This window comes from Hylobates moloch, unplaced genomic scaffold (genome assembly GCF_009828535.3).
Source record: "Hylobates moloch isolate HMO894 unplaced genomic scaffold, HMol_V3 SCAFFOLD_8, whole genome shotgun sequence".
Lineage (NCBI taxonomy): Eukaryota > Metazoa > Chordata > Mammalia > Primates > Hylobatidae > Hylobates > Hylobates moloch.
In genome coordinates, this window is record NW_026652283.1 from 97,001,987 (window position 1) to 97,025,574 (window position 23,588).

A 23,588-nucleotide genomic window follows, 5' to 3' on the forward strand; every position below is an offset into this window, starting at 1 on the left:
ATGGGAGCCCATGGGGAGATACCTTACCCTGTCAGGGATGTGATGGGGAAGTCAGGGAAGGCTTCCTGGAGGAGGGGGGGCCATCTTAGCTGCATACTGAAGGATAAAGAGGTGTTAACCAGCCTTGGCTGGGTGGAGAAGAGAGTTCCAGGTAAGTACTCGGGCATGACAGATGAGAGGGGATGAAGTTCATGCAGGCTTAAGCATGAGGTCCAAAGAAGTGGGAGGTGCTACATGACGCTAGATAGGTGGCAAGACAATATGGCAAATGAGGGTGAGTTACCTGACTCCTGTATGTGCACCCAGCCCTTTGCCCACACTGGAAGTGTGTGACATATCTCACTTTGGTTGACTCTTTTGAGACTGGAAGCTCATTGAAAGAAGTCATGTGTGGAAACTTGGCAGTCGGGGTCATGCTGCCTTGGGTTTAAATCCTAAATCTGCCACCTACCAGCTCTGTGAAGTCGGGAAATTTCTAAACCCAGACGGGACAGATGGGTCACACTTTCCCATCTGTCCCAATGGGAATGAAAACTCATACCTATGTTTCTTAATCCAATTATTTTCTGCTGCATATCAAAGCAACCCAAAGGTTTGTGGCTTAAAATAATCTATTGTTATCTCTCCTGGCTCTGTGATTTGACTGGGCTCAGCTGGGTGGTTCTCATTTGGAGTCTCATGCTGTTGTAGTCAGAATGCAGCTGGGGATAGAGTCATCTGAAGGCTCAGCTGGGTTGGACATCCGAGATGGCTCTCACATGGCTGACAGCTGATGCTGGCAGTTGGCGGGGAGCTCAGCGCTGTCACTGGAATGCCCACGTGCAGCCTCTCCACATGGCTTGGGCTTCTCAGAACATGACAGCTGGGTTCTGAGAGGAAGCGTTGTAGAATAGATATTTCAGGAAGCAAGAAGAAGCTGCCAAGACAGATAAGGACTACGCCTGGAACTGAACATCTTTATGCCCTCTGTATGCTACTAGTCAGGGCCTGCCCACATTGAAGGGGATGCTGAAATAAACTCCACCACTGGATTAGGAAGGTGCATGATAATATTGTTGTGATCATCTTTGGGAAACACAATCTGCAAAGCCTTCTGTGAGGATTCAATAAATTAAGACATGGAAAGTCCTCAGCACAGTGCCTGGCACATACTAAGTCTTCTAAAGTGTGCAGGCTCTTCTTGGCCTTCATCCTGACATCCTCAGCACCAAACACAATGCCTGGTATGCAGTAGTGGAGCTTTATAATTTTTAAATTAGACAGGGGGAGACCTGTTTACTATTTAGTTATGCTTAATTGCTATGCAGCCCATGAATAATTGTGACTGTCATTAAACAGGGAAGATCAACTTCACTCTTCTATTAAATTAAGTCTTACTCTAAACATGAAAGCTCAGTCTGCATTATTTGTTGAGCAAGCAGAATAACCGTCTACTTAAAAGTGGGGAACAGGCCGGGTGTGGTGGCTCATGCCTGTAGTCCCAGCACTTTGGGAGGCCCAGGCAGGTGAATCACCTGAGGTTAGGAGTTCGAGACCAGCCTGGCCAACATGGTGAAACCCCACCTCTACTAAAAATAAAAAGTTAGCTGGGTGTGGTGTTGTGCACCTGTAATCCCAGGTACTCGGGAGGCTGAGACAGGAGAATTGCTTGAACCCGGGAGGCGGAGGTTGCAGTGAGCCAAGATTGCACCATTGCACTCCAGCCTAGGTGACAGAGCAAGACTCTGCCTCAAAAAAAAAAAAAAAAAAAAAAAAAAAAAAGTGGGGAATAAATTAGAGGAAATATCTGGGAATTCAAGAAAAAAAATGGAAAGAGCACTGGATTCAGATTTAGAAGACCTGGATTGGAATTTAGGGGCCTCAGAGCCATTCTGCATATCAGTCTCCACATCTGCAAAATGGGGTTCACATGGCTTACCTCATTGGGCTAAGGACTAAATGAAATTATACTTATTCAGGTATTTGGTGCCCGTTGGTGGCCTCTGAAATAGGCTGGGATGAAAGTGGTTGGGCCTGGCATGTTGGGAGCATTGGCAGACAAGCGCAAACAGCTTTGAGCCCGAATCTAGCAAAAACAAAACAAAACAAAACACCTCTCTGGGTTGCCCTTGGCTTAGTCCCACCGTCTTTTGCATAGCCCTCGCCCAGCTTACGTGCATTGTCCAGTATCCCCGCAGGTTCCCAAAACAGAGCTCTGTGCACAGTCGCGGGTGGACAATAGAATTTGCTAACAATTGTTTCCTGGCTCTGGCCACTTGTACTTAGTTCCAGCCGGCAAGAGACGATTTGGCGCTGAATTGCACAGGTGGTCCCTGCATTACCCCGTCTCCCACAATGTATCTCTAGAAAAACCACCATAAAGTTGACTGTCAACCAGCACTGATGTTTGTGTGCTTTGACATGATTGGCAAAAAGAGAAGGTTTGACATTGGCCAGTGAGGGCATGGTGACATTTGATGGGTCAGGCAGTGAAGCTTTAGACAGTTGACTCTCATTTTCTGATAACTTCCTGTGTGATTATTTGCCACGTCTCCCCAGGTAGATAGACTGTGGCCTCCCTGTGGACGTTCCGCTGCATGAGTGCTCTCTATTGGTTATAACTTGCAGGTGGGTTGCTTCCTCATGCTTTTGGCTGTACCTGTAGAAAGGACGGGACAAGGGGAGGAGCCCCTAATTCCTTAAGCAGTGAGAAGGTCTCCGTTAAGGCCAGTTTTGCTTTGCTCGACCTCTGGAATAAGCAAGTGGGACTCCAGCTGCTGGTCTGCCTACAAGTGACATTGTCCGGACCTCAGTGATTGCATTTGTGAAATGTTCACCCAGAATTGGGTTTGAAATGTTGAGAAAGGCCATTGAACACCACACAAGTGTAGGGCATCATTAGTCTTTGTGCTAATGCTTTCTGCCAGAACTGATACTTCTTTATGAAGCTACCAGCAGAGAAAGGAGAGAAAAAAGTGGAGACAGAGAGACAGGGAGACAGGGAGACAGACAGAGACAGAGGGAAAGTACACATATCTGGGGAGAAAAAAGCATTGCCATTTGTTATGGGCTCAATAATGCCTCCCCTGGCCTTCCACCAAATTCATATGCTAAAGTCCAAACCTTCAGCACCTCAGAATATGACTATTTGGGGACAGGGCCTTTAAATAGGTAATTAAGTTAGAATGGGGTTGGTAAGGTGTGCCCTAATTCAATATGACCGGTGTCTTTGTAAGAAGAGGAGATTAGGAACAGTGAGAAGGTGACTAAGTGAGGACACAGTGAGACGGTGGCCATCTACAAGCCAAAGAACGAGGCCTCAGAAGACACTCAATCTGCCGACACCGTGATCTTGGGCTTCTGGTCTCCAGAACTGTGAGAAAATAGATTTCTGTTGATTAAGCCACCCAGTCTGTGGTATTGTGTTACGGCAGCCCCAGCAAACGAATATACCCTTTATGTTTTGCATTCAGAACCAATAAAGAATTCTTTCAGAAAACAAATCTCTTGATCATTCTCAAAATAGCAAAAGCATTTTTTAAAAAATTAAAAACTGTTTTTGTCCTTAAAACTTGGGAATATCTCTTTGCCTTACTTCTGAATGTAAATATATGATAAAACTGTAAACGTTATAGTAACAATAACAAGGAAACAAGCAAGAAAAATAAAAGCCTTTTAACTAAGGCTTAAACTTTTTTTTTCCCTGTCTAGCTGAAGCTTTGTGCCCTTTGACCAACATTCCTCTCTCCTCCCCTCAGCCCCTGGCAACCACCATTCTATTCTGCTTCTATGGAGTGTGACTTCTTTAGATTCGGCATATAAGTGAGATGATGCAGTATTTGTCTTTCTGGTGCCTGACATTTCACTTAGCATAATGTCATCCAGGTTCATCCTTGTTGTTGCAAATGACAGGATTTCCTCCTTTTTTTAAGCGGAACAGCATTCCATTGTATGCCCACATTTTCTTTATCCATTTGTCTGTTGATGGACATTTAGGTTGCTTCCACTTCTCAGTTATTGTGAATGATGCTGCAATGAACATGAAAGTGCAATACCTCTTTGACATGCTGAGTTATTTTCCTTTGTGTATATACCTAGAAGTGGGATTGTTGGATCATAGGGTAGTACTATTTTTAACTTTTTGAGGAACTTCCATACTGTTCTCCATAATGGCTGGACTAATTTACATTTCCACCAAGCGTGCAAGGTTCCCTTGTCTCCTTATCCTTCCCAATGCTTATCTTTTTTGAGAATGGCTGTTCTAGTAGTAAGTGAGAGGTGATACCCCATTGTGGTTTTCATTTGCATTTCCTTGATGATTAATGATTTTGAGCATTTTTTCATATACCTGTTGGCCATTTGTATATCTTCTTTGAGAAACATCTGTGCAGATGCTTTGCCCATTTTGAAATTGTGTTGTTTTTTTCTTGAGTTCCTTATATATTTTATTATATTTACCCCCTTATTAAATTTGCACTTTGCAAATATTTTCTCTCTAAACTTAAACATTTAGTTAAGACCAAGTTTAAGTGCTCAAGCATTAAGGATAATGCCCTTAACTTGTAGGAGAGGCTGCCCTTCAGCCTGTGCCAGCTCTCATTTTATATACCATTCCAACGAGTCTAGTGAAAATTAAAAACACTTCATTAGAAGGGGTTAGGCTGCTGCAGAGGGGAGATGTACAATCATAAAAGACAGACTGTACTGTCAGTCTGGACAGTGAGGAAAGAGCCTGTAAATCTATGAAAAGTAGACACAGGAATTAAGAATGAGGCCGTATGGGGTGGGACTCTGCTGGATTACAGCACTATTCATAATGATCATCATCCCTTATTTTATTTTTAAAATTTTATTTATTTTTTAGAGACAAGGTCTTGCTCTGCTGCCCAGGCTGGAGTGCAGTGGCATGGTCAGACCTCACTGCAGCCTTGAACTCCTGGGCTCAAGCAATCCTCCCATCTCAGCTTCTCAAGCAGTTGAGACTATAGGCGTGTGCTACTGCACTAGGCTAATTTTTCTATTGTAATTATTTTTTTTTTTGTAGAGACAGGGTCTTGCTATGCTGCCCAGGCTGGTCTTGAATTCCTGGACTCAAGCAATCCTCTCGCCTCAGCCTCCCAAATTGCTGGGACTACAGGCACATGCCATCATGCTCAGCTATCCCTTATTTTTAAAAAGTTAAAGTCCAGTTCTATTTAAGAAATCACAGAAGACTATTACGTTATACATTCTCTAAGTATGGTGAACGAATGTTCTGGAATTGTGTAAGACAGCAGAATAGTGTGAATGCAAGAACTTCTCTCCATGTAAGCTAGGAATACAAATGTAAATTCTCATAGTTTTTTTTTTCCTACTATACGTAAGTATACAGATGTAAATTTTCACAATAATCTTGCTACTCAAAATTTGTAAATGAGTGATTTGCAGGCAGGCAGACTCTCTTTCTCACTCTATCCATGAAATCTTTCATAAATGAGATAAATGATGACCAAAGCTGACTACACTTCCTTCCGAAAAAAAGGCAAAGGCAACAGGTGCAGTCCTCTCAGTGGTCCTCGTGCAATTGCCCAGGCTGCTTGTTTGCCTTTGCAAAGAGGCTGGAAGATTTTTAATTTTTCCACAAATAGGATACTGATTGTTTCAACCTACTAAGACTACTGCTTTATCTTGTCTTTTAGTTAAAAATATTTATTTCCAGATTATGAATGTATTTTATGCTTACTGGAGAAAATTGGGAGAAACACAGAAAAACAAAATAAAAAATCACCTTGCGATCCTGTCACTCTTTACTGCTCAAGTTTGCTCTGCCTTTTGTAAATTCAAAGTTACACCATAAACATTTTCTACTAAAAACTCCTCGTAAACAGTTTTTAGTGCCACTGAATATTTTTGTGTGCACAACTTTTCTCCATTACGTATTTTTAGAAAGACAACATGTTAACTGATCATCGATTTAATGACCAATCTAGCAACCGAGGTTCAGCACAGCTTGAGAAATGTATCAGTTAAAAATACAAAGTGGAGTCATTAATAATGGTGTTAGCCAATTCTGATTCTGAATAATCTTGGGAGGGGATATTGTGAGTACATTAATTTCTAAAGGCTCATTGGGTAGATTTAACTACTTTGGCTTTCTCCTACTATTAGGGTTTTAGGCTGACTCCAGTTGCTTCCCTGGATTAAAGACAGGATTAACATTTTTGTGCGTGAATCTTAAACTCCTAAGAGATACACCCCCAAATCAAGGGAACAAACATATATACGGCTTTTCATATATAATGCCACATAGATTTCTGGAAATGTACTACCTTATCCCCACACCTTGCAGAGTTTTCACCTGGTTCCTTTCCTCACAGTCCAGATGTTTTCAGTAAACTAGGCTGGAGGAGTTGGGACGGAGTGAGAAAATCTCAGTGCCAGCCCAAGCTATTCTAATTGTGCAAGTCATTGACCACTCAATGGAGCCTCCATTGTCCCCGTGAGATAAATGGAGCGATGGACACCTGCCTAATGTAAGGCAAAGATTTTTTTTTTTTTGGGATGGAATCTTGCTCTGTTACCCAGGCTGGAGTGCAGTGGCATAATCTTGGCCTACTGCAACCTCCGCCTCCCAGGTTCAAGAGATTCTTCTGCCTCAGCCTCCTGAGTAGCTGGGATTACAGGCGCCCAACACCACGCCCGGCTAATTTTTTGTATTTTTAGTAGAGATGGGGGTCCACGTTGGCCAGGCTGGTCTCGAACTCCAGACCTCAGGTAATCCAACCGCCTCGGCCTCCCAAAGTGCTGGGATTTATGTGAGCCACCGCGCCCGGCCAAGGCAAAGATTTGAGGATCAACTGATATTATGCGTGAAACTCAAGTATAAAGTTGTAGGTCGAATCGTATGAAATTGCCATTTTTGTAGGACAGAGTCTAATAGTGACCATTTCACATGGCTCAACCTAGTACCATATCATTAAATGGTTGGAGGTTATTAGGCCCCACAGCTCATAAACAGTCATTTCTGTGTTCTAGAAACCTATGTACTGGTTGTGTGTTTTCCCAGGTACCCAGTTCATTAGCCACCTGGTAGCTGCTATTTATCAAGCACTGTTCTGACAATCTATTTCTGGGCAACATAGATGCATCCACAGATTCAGCTCTTCACTTCCAGGTCCCTGCTGGCCTCATCACCCAGCTGTAGCCTCCTGCATCTCCTGGCAGTCTCCCATCCCCACAGCTCTCATTTTTCACAGACCTCTCTTAAGCTTGCCCTCTCTATTGGTTGACCTCTATTGTCTTCTAACTCGATAACCCTTCACAGTATTCCAGGACTCTTAACTTCCCAGTCTTTTCACTGCAGTAGACATTTAATTGAACACATACTACATTCCAGGCACTGTGCTGAGCTCCAGAGGGAAGATGGGGACGAAACCTCACCTTCCCAACTCTCCAAAAGATCACAAACCAGACGGGATATAGGAGGTAATAAACAATTCAACAGCATGGCAGATGGGAGAAGGGCTACAGTGGACATTTTTAAATATTCCACTTTTTTTCTTTTAAAATCAACTTTATCAAGCTATAATTTATATTGAAATACACCCATTTTACATGAATAGTTTGTGAGTTTTGACAAATGTATACACCCACGCAATCCCCACCACAATCAAGATGTAGACTATTTCTGTCACCTCAGAACATCTCCGTGTGCCTCTTTCTAAGCCAACTGCTCCATCCCTATTTCCAGGCAACCAATGATCTGCTTCCTGTCACTATAGCTTTGTTTTGCCTTTTCTAGAATTTCATATAAATAGAATCAAATGTTTTTTTGGTCTGGCTTCTTTTATTCAGCATAATGTTTTGGTGATTCATCCACATTGTTGCCTATATCAGTAGTTTGTTCCCTTTTATTGCTGAGCAGTATTCCATTGTAGAGATACACAATGTATTCATTCACCATTTGATAGCCAGTTGGGTTGTTTCCAGTTTGGGGGCAACTATGAATACAGCTGCTATGCATATTCTTGCGCAGTCTTTTTGTGGATATATTTCTCATGGGTGGATATCTAGGACTGGAATTGCTGGGTTATAAGTATTGTTTAAGTTTGTAAGTAATTATACCATTTTGCACTCCCACCAGCAATGTATAAAAATTCCAGATGCTGCATAACCTCACCAACACCTGGTATTTTTTTTTTTTAATTTACCCCTTCTAGAGGGTGTGAAGCAGTATCTCATTGTGGTTTTAATTGCACCATATGTGATATCTAAGTTCTTTTTCCTAAATGCCAAGAGTTTAGTTCTAGTCCTCATTCTCAACGTTCTTTGGGACTTAATGCTCAACTTACCTAGAGAGAGAGAAGCCACCTCTCCAGTGACTATTTGCCTTTACGACAACACGGTGGAATTCTCCTAAGTTAAAATGGCTGGAGGCCAGATAGTTCATGTTCCTCCTCCACACTCAGCTTTCCTATTGCAGTGGCCAAAGACAGGTCATGCAGTACTCCTTTGAGTACCCATCCTCCCAGCTCTTTCTTTTTCTAGGATTTTCCCACGCTATTGCCACCTTCAGCAATAACTTTAGGAAGGCCTGAGTCACTCTCAAATGGGCTTTCAGAATTTCCCTTTTTCTACCCTTCTACTGCTAAACAGCATTAGTGCTAAAGTTGGCTCCTGTCATCATCACTACCATCTATACAGGCCCTTGTGGTGACTTGCTTGAAAGCTGTTTGCCAGGATGTCCTGTGTAATGGTTATGATGCATGTTGTTGCAAGTAATGGAAATTAGTTTAAGTGGGTAGAATTGCTCATGTAATTGCAAAGACAGAGCTTGGTAGCATTCAGGGCTGAATTGATTCAATTGTTCAATGATGTTATCATTGATGAAGTTTCTTTCCACCTCTTAACTCTTCGTTACTGTTATCCTATGACTGGCTCCCCCTTGTGGTCACAAAATTTTTGCAAACGACTTCCTGGCTACATATTTTCTCACCCAAGGAGAGGACTACTGCTTCTAAGAGTTCCATCAAAAGAGCTGCAGGCCAGGCGCAGTGGCTCACATCTGTAATCCTAGCACTTTGGGAGGCAGAGGCAGGTGGATCGCTTGAGCCTGAGAGGTTGAGACCAGCGCCAGCGAAACCCTGTTTCTACAGAAAATACAAAAATTAGCCAGGCGTGGTGACACATGCCTGTAGTCCCAGCTACTCGGGGAGCTGAGGTGGGAGGATCATCTGAGCCCAGGGAGGTCGAGGCTTCAAGGAGCCGTGATTCTGCCACTGCACTCCAGCCTGGGTGACAGTGAGACCCTGCCTCAAAGGATGAAAAAAAAAAGAGTAAGCACGGATTTAATAATTCTACAATGTATACAAAAATCAAAACATCACATTGTGGCCAGGCACAGCTCATGCCTGTAATCCCAGCACTTTGGGAGGCTGAGGCACAAAGATCGTTTAAGCTCAGGAGTTCGAGACCAGCCTGGGCAATGTAGTGACACTTCATGTCTATGAAAAAAATAAAAAATTAACCAGGTGTGGTTGGTAGTAGATGACTGTAGTCTCAGTGGTCCTGGCTAGGCTGAGGTGAGAGGATTGCTTGAGCCCTGGAGGTTGAGGCTGCAGTGAGCCATTATTGTGCCACTGTACTCTGGGTAACAGAGTGAGACCCTGTCTCAAAAAATATAAATAAATAAATAAAAAGTAAGAAAACCCCCCAAAGCCACATCACATTATGCCCACAAAATACATGCAATTATTGTCAATTAAAACAAAACATTTAAAAAAAAGGGAAATCACTTATTGAGCACCAACTGTATGCCAGGTGCTTTAAATACATAATACATTAACACCAGCAGTTAATATGCTTGCTCTCCCCATTTGCTAGCTAGATGACTTTTATAATCTTATAAAATTGCTTAACCTCTTTGTACCTCAGTTTCCTCATCTGTAAAGTGAGGATAATCTAGTATGTACTGTGCAGAGTTCCCCTTCTGAGAGTTAAATGAGATAATAGATGCAAAGCCCTTTAGTACAGTGCCCGGCATAAAGGGTCAATGTATATTAGGTAACACACATGTACACAGCATGCCTCTTTCCCAGAACTCCCAAGCAAGCCCTGGGTCACATGACCATCTCTGAACCAATCACTGTGGTGGAGGGTGGTCTCATGCTGATGAGCTGAGGCAGAGCCGTAGGCTCCATGCCTAGAGTCCTAATGGAGTCGGCCTCTTATAAAACACTGGGGCTATAAGAGGGTGGTCTGGATACTGAATAAAAACTAGGGCAGTTTGAGAATACGAGGAGGAAGAAAAGATGCTGGGGAGGCGGCCACAAGGTTCCCTATGCCCTGGGTTTATTTAGCTATTCTGAATATTCTAGCAAAAACAATTCTGCCATAGATAGGAAAGTTTTTGCAAAACATATCTTCCAAATGTAATATCTTTTTAATCAACACCTTTCTTCCCACCTACCTTCCTAAGTTTCTGAAAAGTCATCACTCTGTGATGCCAAGCACTTTCTCCCAAACCCTATCTTCTTTTATATATACCAAAAACCCAAGTTTATATACCCCCCCAACTTATAACAACATGCATTATAATCTTCCCCATTATTCTAGGTTGTCTTCAACACTGGAAGTTACCTTACCTTCCTTCACAGCTGTCTGTTCACAATTCACATTTGGCGGCAGATGTTGCTAGCAGAACATTAATGTGCAGCCAAGTTAACAAATGCTCAGGCTGCCACCTTTCAGAGTGCGTGCGCTTGTGTGTGTGTGCGCATGTGCTTGCATGTATCATATGTCCAGATTTTTTTCTGTGAAAATTTATCTTTTCAATTAAATTTCAATAAAACCAATTTTTTTCTGTGAAAACTCATCTTTTCAATCAAAATAATAATTGTCTAGAGGACAAAAATATGGACTTTAAGTTGATTTTCTACCCAGGGCTGCATCTTCAGTTAGCATTTCTAAATGTCTACCTTCTGGCTGGGCGCGGTGGCTCACGCTTGTAATCCCAGCACTTTGGGAGGCCGAGGCGGGCGGATCACGAGGTCAGGAGATCGAGACCACTGTGAAACCCCGTCTCTACTAAAAATACAAAAAATTAGCCAGGCGCCATGGCGGGCGCCTGTAGTCCCAGCTACTCGGAGAGGCTGAGGCAGGAGAATGGCGTGAACCCGGGAGGCGGAGCTTGCAGTGAGCCGAGATCGCGCCACTGCACTCCAGCCAGGGTGACAGAGCGAGACTCCGTCTCTAAATAAATAAATAAATAAATAAATAAATAAGTGTCTACCTTCTATTACAGAGATATTTTATGTATTTATAATCTTTTGTGTGCTGATGCCCTGAAGGGATTTTCCTGTGAAGGGAGCAACTTAAAAATAAAAAATAAATTACTGATATCAAACATCCTCTTCTCTAGATTTTCTGGTAGTTTTCAAAGGTTGGCCAAATATTTATCTTTTGGGAGAAGTAAGTTGGAAATAGCAATAAAGAGAGATTAATTGCCCAAAGCATTTTACTGATTTGCCATGAGTGGGTAAATATATCAAGTTAAAAACTGACTCTGCTCCACCAAAGAGGACATGAAGGTTTTGGAATGGCTGAGAGGTGAATGCAGATGGCAAGTGCAGATGGCAGAGATGAATTTAAGTACCTTGTACACTATCCCTGTAATAATATTTTTCAAGCCCCCAGAAACCTATTTTTATGTTGACTGTATTGTGTGTGGCTTTGTTTTCTCTTGTTTATTAAGAGAAAAAAATTAAAGTAAACCCAATTCACAACTTACAGCTCCAATCTGAACAATGGAGAATAATTTTGTTGTCTAAAAACCTACACTTAAAGCTTATTCATGAACGAAATCTCAGTATTCAAAAGATGAAATAATAATTTCTTTTCAGTGAAAAATAAATGCTTTTTGCTGTTATTGTCTTAGTGAACTCTCAGGGTAACATAAAGGATCATGCTTCTGAAAAAATACCAGTAAAGACAAGACAGCAAGTGCCCCTGCATGGACACAAACTAGGCATTGTTCTTTTGAAACACATGCCTTTGGTGCTACCAGTTCAAGAAAGAACTAAAATTACAGTCTACTTGAAGAACATTTCAAAGTGTGGTTTATGGCACTTTTTACCCCAGAAGTTACGTTCTATAAATGTGGCTGTGATTATAGAAATGACACACACATGCTTGCGTGGAGCAGAAAAGCAGGCTTCTTTCTGTTTCCAGAAGCAGGCATCTGTAGGTTACTGTTTTTTCTGACTTTTATGGAGTGTTGTTTGCAACATAAAGTACCTGAAAAACCCACAGGGTATGTGGAAGGTGCACATGCTTTTGTGAGTGTGAGAGGGAGAGCTGGACGGAAAGGCAGAGCATGCCAACTGTGACTAGTTATTTCAGCTTTTCTGCAAAATCAGTGATGACTGGGAATCAGCTCCCCAAAGATCACAGCACCAATTGCCTACAGGTCTGTGCTATGGAAGCTCAGCCTTCCATGGCTTGCTACATTTTGGGCACAGAGTGGCCTCGTGTGCCCCCCGACACCATCCGCTCACACATCCATACCCTACACTCACCTCTCATTTTTGGAGCTCCCCTCCCCACTACCTCTTTGGGCGGGCCTAGTCCACAACCCCAGAACATTATTCATTGGTACTTTCAAAGGTCTGGGGTGGGTATGATTAGACACTGAAGAAATCTCAACTCTCCTATGTAGGGGTAATCAGAGCTTGGATATGCAATTAGAATCAGAAAAAGAGAACTAGCACAAACAGAAAAAAACAGCACTGCTAAACAGGTGAGAGATCAAGAGGCAGAGGCCATGGGAGTCATATCAACAGAGTGCACAGCTTCAGCTTTGTTCACTCTCATCAACTACACTAACGTTTCTGTGGTTTTTTGTTTTTCAAAAGCTCATATTGAAAAATCATCCAAGATACACTGCTGTACTAGCAAGAATCGTCCTACCTAAAAACACTTCCTCTAAGTACATACTGTCTTGCTGATGTGAGCTTTTCTCTTTACCTGATACTATCTAATAATGATGTTACAATATTTTTGCACTGGAGATTTGGAATATTGAAACCTTTTGGTCCAGCAGTGTCTTATTATTAGTTTTTTTTTTTTTTTTTTTTTTTTTTGAGACAGGGCCTCACTCTGTTGCTCAGGCTGGAGTGCAGTGGCATGATCGTGGCTCACTGCAACCTCCTCCTCCCAGGTCCAAGGGATCCTCCTATCTCAGCCTTACAAGTAGCTGGGACCACAGGGGTGCACCACCATGCCTGGCTTATTTTTTGTATTTTTGATACAGATGGAGTTTTGCCATATTGTCTAAGCTGGTCTCAAACTCCTGACCTCAAGTGATCCACCCACCTCAGGCTCCCAAAGTGCTGGGATTATAGGCATGAGCCACCATGCCTGGCCTGGCCCAGTAGTTTTCACAAAAGATAGCACACATGTTACTGTGGTCAGCAATTTTTTTTTTTGAGATGCAGTCTTGCTCTGTCACCAGGCTGGAGTGCAGTGGCGTGATCTTGGCTCACTGCAACCTCTGCCTCCTGGGTTCAAGCGATTATCCTGCCTCAGCCTCCCAAGTAGCTGGGATTACAGGCACCTGCCACCACACCCAGCTAATTTTTGTATTTTTAGTAGAGACGGGGTTTCACCATGTTGGCCAGGCTGGTCTCGATCTTCTGACCTCGTGATCTGCCTGCCTCGGCCTCCCAAAGTGCTGGGATTATAAAGCATGAGCCACAGTGCCCAGCCAGCAAGATAATTTTAAGATATATTCAATATATTCAGATATTTATCCTTTTAATAGTTATATATTTTTTATAATGCATATTAGAAAAAATATCACAAGCACGTCAGTCACTGCACTTAGTAGCATAACTTCCCATGAGCTTATCACTGATGTCCAAGGCCAGGTCTGAATAGATGCTTTCTGGGGCAACCTGTTAGCATATGAAAATCATGAACACTGATCTATGATCCCCAGAATTGAGGAAATGAATCTCCTGCCTCTTTGCCCTGAGACTATGGATAAGTTTCTCCTGACAATATCATACCATGCAGCCCCGTGAAGAGGGAGACTTCCCAGCCCCCCGCCAGCCTTGAGAGCCTAGCCTCAAGCTTCAACAGTAGGTCTCCTTTCTCCAATCAAACACAACATTAGTTGGGATTTTGCAACATTTAATCAAAAAAGAATCTGGCATCTTAAAAGTTAGGTTTACAAACTTGACACATTCTCAATATTAGCAATTTATCTATTTAAACATTGTCTAAGAAAATATGATCTATGAAGACATTAATACATTAATAAGATACTTAAGAGTTCATTATAAGCTACAACACTTTGCAAATAAGTATCCAGTTTAATTGTAACAAACCACAATTTGTGAGCAAATTTAAGAATATAAAAAACATTAATTAGTTAAATACAATTCTCTGGGAATATACATTATACCTACAGCTGTTTTTACAGTAAGAGTCTTCCTTTTTTTTTCCTTTTAATTATCAAAATGGTAAATCACTGTATGGTCCTGGATCTCCATGCTATAAAACTGAAATATGTGTTTCCAGCGTAGCAGATGGTGACCAGGAAGGCAAAGAACTGGAGAAAACAAAGCATAATAGAAGTGTGGTTTAGGGCACATCCTAATTAGCAAAAGTTATCATTTCACCTCCATGGAATCATGCACTCACTACCTTCTCTTGATACCAGGCCTTGTCGTCTAAAACTGCTTTATTGGTTCAATTACTATCCTTCTCAAATGATTTCTGGTTATGCTGTTTTTATTTTGGAGAACATCTGAAAGCCTGTAGTTTTGCTCAAATAACCTCAGGGAGTTCACTTAGGAGTGAATACGGCGGCAGTGCATCTGAGAAAAGTATATCATTTCTAATTTAGCACAGGCAATCTAGGTCTGGGGTACAATCTTGGACTGCTACAGTGTTAGTTCACATAAATGAGTCGAGTGGGCCAGAGTAAGCAATGAGCCCACATGGTATGTGAGGTGTGAACAGGGAGGAGGAAAATGCAGGCCCTTCTTAATTAATGGGGCAGCCTCCACCCAGTTCTAGTTCATTCTTGCTATGTGTTAACTTGAGCCCAGTCTTGACAAAGCTTGTGATTTTTAATGTCACCGGCATCCATGTGCTCTACTTTTATTTTATTTTGTTTTTTTGAGGCGGAGTTTCGCTCTTGTTGCCCAAGCTGGAGTGCAATGGCGTGATCTTGGCTCACTGCAACCTCTGCCTCCTGGTTTCAAGTGAGTCTCCTGCCTCAGCATCCCAAGTAGCTGGGATTACAGGTGCCCGCCACCACCCCTGGCTCATTTTTTTGTATTTTTAGTAGAGATGGGGTTTCACCATGTTGGCCAGGCTGGTCTTGAACTCCTGACCTCAGGTGATCCACCCGCCTAGGCCTCCCAAAGTGCTGGGATTACAGGCATGTGCCACTGTGCCCGACCAATCTACTTTTAAATAGAGATCTTCAAACAGAAATAAAAGTAAAGAATATGATGAGCCCCCATGTACCATCAATCAGCTTTGACATAATCATTTTGGCATTTCTGTCTAACTGCCTCCCTCCTTCCCCCGATAGGCTTCTTTTGGAGATGGGCTATTTTAAGGCCAATCTCAGAGAGATTCTTAATACCAGTTTTTTTTAATTAGACAAATCATACACACTTATAGTTTAAAAATGCAAACAGAAGTATATAAATTAAAAAGTAAGGTCAGGTGCGGTGGCTCAAACGCCTGTAATTCCAGCACTTTGGGAGGCCAAGGCAGGAAGATCACCTGAGCCCAGGAAATCCAGACCAGCCTGTGCAACATAGCGAGACTTAGTCTCTACAAAAAAGTTAAAACATTAGCTGGGCATGGTGGTGCAGGATTCTAGTCCCAGCTATTCAGGAGGCTGAGGTAGGAGGATGGCTCAAGCTGAGGAGTTCCAGGTTGCAGTGAGCTATAATTATGCCACTGCACTCCAGCCTGGGTGATGGAGCAAGACCCCTTCTCTAAAAAAAAAAAAAAAAAAAATAGAAGTTCCTTGTCCCATTCCCCTCATTTCCCGATCCCAGTCTCTAGAAGGAACCTCTACTGGTATATATTTTTCTAGGCATTCTCAATGCATAAACAAATATTTTCACTTAACAAAAAAACTAAATGGAATTACATTCTGTTCATTTTCTGCAACCTTCCCCCACTTAGTAAATTATAGGAAGTAGAATTATTCTTAGCATGCTTTAAACAGCTTTTCTCCCTTGAATATTTATCTTGTTCCAGTTATTTGGCATTCATTCAAGCAGTCTCCCAGGCTTTTCCCACTTTGGGCCAGGAGGGCCCCCTGCCCCCTGCCAGTTTTAGATATTTTCAAATCAATAAGCCAATTGCTAATTTGTCACTACTGCAAGCGCTGCTTTTTCCTGCAGATGACTCTGTCTTCCCCAATCCCAAGCAAGCCTTGGGGAGGGAAGAGGAGGATCATGTGGGGATGGAGGGCTACTCACCGATGAGGCCGCCCAGCTGTTGAAGTTGTGACTGTCCCTCTCAGGGGAGACGGAAGATGCATCTACAACAGCGGCAGAGAGGTACAAGACGAAGGCACTGCCATTAAAGCACAGGCCCTGGGGGGACACAGGGGCAGAGTGTTTAGGGAGAGGGGAGGGTCTGCACACCTCTGGACTTCAGAAGTGACGAGGGCTGTACCTCTGGTGTGGGAAGGGGCCCAGGTGGACACCTGTGGGAGGGTGAGGGACAAGGCTGTGGGAAGGCAGCTCTCAGGGCCTTGGGGAGGCAGCAAGTGCAAGAGGAGAGGGTTTTACGGCAGCTCATACCAGATGCCGCCCCTGCCCCCACAAGACACTGAGACTGCATGCCGCCCCTGCAGTCATTTTGCTTCTTCCGTTTGCTCCTGAGTCTCATCTCATCCAGATGTCAGCCAAGCTGACGCTGTCTGAGGATGGCAGGCAGCAGTGGCAGCCACACAGTGGGCTCAGCCTCAGCCCCTGGCCCTCAGCCGCAGCTGTAGCCCTTGCATGTGTCCCTGACATAGAGGCGCAATAGAGTGTCCCCCAAAACAGGCCCAGCTGACTCCCTAACCCCCTGTTCCAAACAGGGAGGGATATTTAAATGAGCTCCTCTGTCCTAGCTGCAAGTTCTTAAAAAGGCGGTTACAGCCCTTTGGGAACTAATGTCACCCTTGGCTTCACCTTATTTGTTCCTATTTTTAGAGAAGATATGTAAGTCCCGGTAGGTATTTGGTTTTCAGTTATGTCTAAACTCTAAGAAACCATGTTCTGAAACATGCATAGGAAACCATGCAAAGCTGGGTCCTGCCTGAACACACGGGAGGGGCAGGAGTGAGGTGAAACCAGAGCAGAAACCAACTGGGGAGGAAGGGGGATGCCTCTCAGGAGTGGGCCCTCTGTGGTCTAACATCTTTCCCTCAGTAACTTGGAGACAGAAGAAGGGGTAGGGGAAAGGGAGGAAGCAATCTCTTTCTTCTCAGAGAAAAAAAAGCTACATAGAATTTTCCCACTGCAGGCCCTAGCATTGTGGCAGAGGTTGTATGTCCCTGTTGCCACCTCCACCTGTGCTCACACTGTCCCCAGGTCAGGGCACTTAACCTTTAAGATAAGGGCTTCACCACAGTCAGACCCAGGGTCAGGCTGCCGAAACTGTCCCCTAAGAAGCCCTGGTCTCACTAAATGACTCATTAGGAATGTTGGTTGTGTTTTTTTGTTTACTTTTTGGTCTAGAAACACATCTGTGCATTAACACACAAGCCCTTACTGGTATTTTTTCTCCCATATCACCTCTTAGAATATAGAGTCACGCACATTTAGTACTTGCCAAACCATTTAGTCTTGTCTTGCCACTAATACTTCATAATTTAACTTTTCCCCTACTGATGGGCGTTTCAATGTTGCTAATTTTTCCAGGATTATAAATGCTGCTGCAATGAACATCTTTGAGGATGTGTTTCAGGGCTCTCATGCGTGTCTAGTTCTTTATACAAGGAAAGAATGAGAATGAATGAAAGAGAATTCAGGGAAAGCTCAGCCTGGCCAGAACTGCCCTGACGTCCTGGGCCTTGTGCATGAGCCCACATGGACGAGGGGGCCAGAGAGGAGATGGGGAAAGAAAGACTCTCTGAGTCTAGGACCTGTGAACATGCAATGACCCCATCTCTCACTAAATATGGCCCATTTTTCTGAACTCTAAAGAAAAAAGAAATTGCTATTTCCCTTGGAAAGAAACGGGGAAGGGGAAGAGGGTTGGTAGAGATGTGAGTAGAAGGCAGGGGCATTCTCCCGCTGTGCACCCCCCACACTGGGAGCTCTGCCAGGTTTATTACAAGCCTCTCTCAGGCACTATCTCACAGTGCCTAACTTTGTGACTTCCCTAGTCTTGTTTAACACTCCCAAAAGTAAACATGTCCAGGGGAATGCCTGGGTTGGGGGAAATGTAGTGAAAATAGGTGGAGAGATGAAAGAAAAGAGAAGAGCAAAGAAACCAGGATCATCATAAAGGTTGAAAAAAGAAATCTGGGCTACAGAAATAAGGGAGGGATATGTGAAGCTTCAGAGGGTTCTAGAATGTTACTTAGCTTCATAGAAACATGAGGTCTTGTTGCTATAGAGAAATAGGCCCTGGATCAGAGACTCTTCAAGTTGAAAAACCTGATAGCTCCTCCAACTGAAATGCCAGTTCCCTGGGCCACGGTGAAAGAGAGCTACAAGGACAATATAGTAATTTAAAAATTCTGCTGGGTGCAGTGGCTCACACCTGTAATCCCAGCACTCTGGGAGGCTGAGGCGAGTGGATCACCTGAGATGTCAGGAGTTTGAGACCAGCCTGGCCAACATGGTGAAATCCCATCTCTACTAAAAATACAAAAATTAGCCGAGCGTGGTGATGGGTCCTATAATCCCAGCTACTCGGGAGGCTGAGGCTCGAGAATCACTTGAACCTGGGAGGGGGAGGTTGCAGTGAGCCGAGATCAGGCCACTGCACTCCAACCTGGGTGACAGAGTGAGACTCCATCTCAACAACAAAAACAAACAAACAACAACAACAACAACAACAAAAACACACAAAAAAACAGAAGGTTTCCAACTTCTTTTTTTGGAGGAAGGGAGGAGAAAGAAGTCTACTCTTTTCTGAAAGTCAATCCCTCCTTGGTATAAAAATGTTCTCTTTTTTTTTTTTCTCTCAAATACCGGCTTATTTTTACCTAGCTATGCATAGTACTTGTGGACATATGAAAATAAATCTCAGATCTCAAGATAATGGAAAGAAGCCCTGAGATAATATACAGTTAGTAAATTTGGCTGTGGGGACATGACCCAAGATGGTGGCTTAGGAAAGAGAGTTTACTCCTATCTAAGGTTTAGGCAGCCAGAGCTGGTCTGGCAGCCTCGGGGTGACAGGGACACAGGCTCCATACACAATACTTGGCCATCTCCAGGTTCTCACCATTCTCCACATGGCCCAGGAGGTGTCTCACTACCACAGCAGAATCTCAGCTGCTAGGAAGGGGAGGAGGGGGAGGAGAAAAAAAGCAGCCCCACTTTAGGGCCATGAAGCTTCACACATCACTGCTGCAAACATCCCCTCAGCTGGAACTCAGTCCCAGGGCCCACCCAGTGACAGAGTGGCCAAGGCTCAACTGAAACTTCTATTACTACAGAAGAAAATGGATAGTGGGGGATAATGAGCAGCTCCTGTCCCTGGTGTTACATCTATTCAGACAGCTAAGAAGGCAAGATTTTCAGGCATCTGATACTGGGCCCTCAAGAGTTGAAAGACATAGCTACCTAGGTTCACCATCTGGCATACCCAAACCACCAAAAATTTAAGTGAATAGTTGGGAAGGAATGCTCCCCTGGAACTTCACCTGCCTCTCTTTTTAGCATTTATTTAAATATCCTTCTGCTTAGTATAATCAGCCTTGTACACATCTTTTCCACAGAGTCCATTTCTTTTCTGTCTTTTTTTTTCTCTTTTGAGACAGAATCTTACTCTGTCACCCAGTCTGACTGCAGTAGTGTGATCTTGGCTCACTGCAACCTCTGCCTCTCAGGTTCAAGCGATTCTCCTGCCTCAGCCTCCTGAGTAGCTGGCACTACAGGCGCATGCCACCATGCCCGGCTAATTTTTTGTATTTTTAGTAGAGATGGGGTTTCACCGGGTTAGCCAAAATGGTCTCGATCTCCTGACTTCATGATCCACCCGCCTCAGCCTCCCAAAGTGCTGGGATTACAGGCGTGAGCCACCGCGCCTGGCCTAATTTTTATTTTTAGTAGAGACAGGTCTTGCTATGTTGCCCAGGCTGGTCTTGAACTCCTGGGCTCAAGTGATCCTCCTGCCTTGGACTCCTAAAGTGCTGGGATTACAAGGCATGAGGCACTGCACCTGGCCCAGAGTCCATTTCTTAAGGGTGGTAGGGATGTCCTCTTCACCTGTGGCTTGCCTTTCTGGCTCTCTAGTCCCTATTACCACACATTGGTGGAAGAGACACTCATGGTTGACAGAAGAGATTGGGTCTGGGCAAAGGCTGAGGAAAAGGTACAGGCTGATGCTGGATAAGAATCCCCTTTTCCCTCCCCACCTTGTCTACAACCAGCTAGTAAAGGAGCTCAGTGCTACTCAAAGTGCAGGAGTGGTATCAGCACTATCTGGAAATCTGTCAGAAAAGCATGTTCTCAGGCGCTACCCCAGACACACTGAATCAGGTCTGTTGGGAATCTCCATGTAGGTTTCATCTAAAAAGCTATATTTTGAATCCACAACCAAAAAAGAAAGAAGGAAGATATGATAAGCAACTAGGAGAAGGGCTGCAGGATACAGGAGATGGGCCAGTGCAGCGCTCACAGCTATGTGGCTTTGGGGAAATAACCTCTTTAGCTGTTTCATCTGTGGCAGAGCTGCTGGCTGTCCCCTGCTATGTTTCTCTCTTCTTATGTGGTAATGGAGCTTCCAGCTGAGCACATGGCCTCCTAAAGATTCCACCTTCCAGCCTCCTTTGGAAGATGTGGTCAGGTGACCACGTTTAGGCTAAAGAATGTGAGCAGATGTAACATATACAATGTCAACACTGTGCCTTAAAGGTAAGAAGTGTGCCCTCCATTGCCCACTTTTTACCTTCTCTCCCCCTGACTAGGAATGTAGATATGATGGCAGGTGCTGAAGCTGCCACCTTGGACCACAGGCCAACTGTTAAAGATGGCAGAGTCGCAAGAAAGGAGGAACCTGGGGTACAGATGATCTTATAGAACAGGTGACTTACCTCTGGACTACCACAGGAGAGAGAAATAAGTTTTAAACCAATGCTATTTTGCCCCTCTCTTATAGGGATTAAACCTACCATCAAACTGATTGTACTCAATTTACAAAATGGGAAAAACTATACAAGTCTCACCCATCTCAAAGGAGACCATATTGTTAAAGAGCTGTGTAAACCATAAAGTATACACAGTAACTTACTTTTCTTATTCCTGTTTAATGATTGTATCAGCTGGAGGCCAGAGGCAGTCATTTAGAACTTGACTGTGCCCGTCAGGCTAAGGCATTTGCATTGACTTGTTAAGAGAAGACAGGAAGACTCAATGGATCCTGGTTATAACATGATCCCACCAGGTGACAGCAGGGACTTAGGCCTGTAGGTTCAGGCAGGCTGGCTGGAGACAGAGCCAACAGGAAGGTCCCATTTTCTGACTCTCAGCCCCTGCTGGTAAGTCATGTGCTCAGTTCCGGCACCATCATTAGAAGAAGGGTCTTTTGGAAGATTTATAATAACAAATGGGACTCTTTAGAGCTGCTATGCTGAAAAGACCGCCAAGACCCAATATCTAGGCTGGCACTTCCTGCTCAGGATGGCACAGTGGAAATGGCTACTTCCAAGGGCAAGAGAAACTGGAATATCTGTGTATACTGGGAGCCAAACAGACTCCAAGGTTCACAACTGTGGTTGGTATTAGAAGATCTGCCTCCCATTCCTGGCTCTCAAGCATCCTCTCAGAGCCCCAGTTTCTTCATGTGCAAAATGGAAATAATGCATTCTATCTTTGCAGAGTTACTGTAAGGATTAAATGAAATGATGTAAAATATAAAGGACCCAGTGTGATATCTGGCACACAGTATGTGCTTAAGAAATAGTAACTGCCTGCCAGGTGCGGTGGCTCTAGCCTGTAATCCCAGCACTTTGGGAGGCCAAGATGGGCAGATTACCTGAGGTCAGGAGTTCAAGACCAGCCTGGCTAACACGGTGAAACCCTGTCTCTACTAAAAAAATACAAAAATTAGCTGGGCGTGGTGGTGGGCGCCTGTAATCCCAGATACTCAGGAGGCTGAAGCAGGAGAATTGTTTGAACCAGGGAGGTGGAGGGTATAGTGAGCCGAGATTGCACCACTGTACTCCAGCCTGGGCAATAAAGTAAGGCTCCATCTCCAAAATAAAAAATAAAAAAAAGAAAAAGAAAAAAATAGTAGCTGCTTTTACTGGTAAAAGGAGACAAACATCCCTGCTCTCTGGAGCTCACAAGGCTTGCAGTGAGGTCAGCAGGGATGAGCTACAGAGGACAAATCCTCAGGAAACGCATGCATGTAGACCCTAGTGCTTGGTGCTATGAAGAAGGCAAATTTTATTGCTTTGAACTTTTAGCTTAAATCAGATTTGTTGGAAAACCTATCCAAGTCTCCCTGAATAAATGGTATCATAACAGTTGTAGCCCAGGAGCTCAGAGGCGCTAGTAGGAACCAGCTGTGGTTTCTGCTGCATATTAAAAATGGATATAGGTCACTTTCTACCTCCCCAGACACATTAAGGGAATGAGCTATTCTTAAGATAAGATTCCAATGCAAAGTTCATGCCTTATCAATGGAGGCACTACACGTGAGATTATAAAACTCTGGTTTCTGCAGTGGTCTCCCAGACAAGTTCCCAGGGGACTAAAACCAAGTCTACCAATCCCTTCTCTGCAATCTTAGATTCCCTAAATGCTCTGAAAAGCAAGAGTAAATTCAAAAGTCATTTGGTAGTAAAAGCTGACCTGAGCTGACATGGGAGCAATGTGGTCTTCATTATCCCTCTTAGCAGGAAAATCCACGTGTTCTTGCAGAAACATTAATTTGTCTCATTACAGTGCAGCCCCAGACTCAGGCGTACATATTGTCGTAAATGCACTAAATCACCTTATTACCTTTCCAAAATTTGAAAAAACAAACAAACAAACAAACAAAAAAAACAAAACTCTTAGGCCGGGCGCCGTGGCTCATGCCTGTAATCCCAGCACTTTGGGAGACCGAGGCGGGTGGATCACCTGAGTTCGGGAGTGTGAGATCAGCCTGACTAACATGGAAAAACCCTGTCTCTACTAGTGGTGGTGATGCTGTAATCCAGTACGGGGTGAGGAGAGAATCGTTAACCGGAGGTGAGTTGCAGTGAACCGGTCAAAGGTTTTGACTCAGGGATTATGGATCTATAACTATTTTTAAACCAGTGTTTCTCACACTTTAGATGCCTAAGAATTATCTGGAAATCTTGTCATAATAGAGATCCTGAAGCCCTCTACAGAATTTCTGATTCAGTCAGTACAAATCAGAATTAGAGTAGGGCCTAACAT

At 43.7% G+C, this 23,588-nt stretch overlaps 1 protein-coding gene across 1 annotated transcript in view; it reads right to left on the reverse strand.

The window, feature by feature from the left end:
- Positions 1-14,131: 14,131 nt before the first annotated feature.
- CMTM8 (CKLF like MARVEL transmembrane domain containing 8) overlaps positions 14,132-23,588 on the reverse strand; it is a 130,894-nt gene continuing 121,437 nt past the window's right edge. Inside the window, exons 3-4 of the mRNA XM_032162224.2 lie at positions 16,470-16,586; positions 14,132-14,569 (exon numbers count right to left, since the gene is read on the reverse strand). Coding sequence (XP_032018115.1) covers positions 14,486-14,569; positions 16,470-16,586 — 201 coding nt within the window. The 3' untranslated portion in view covers positions 14,132-14,485. The remainder of the gene's footprint in view (positions 14,570-16,469; positions 16,587-23,588) is intronic.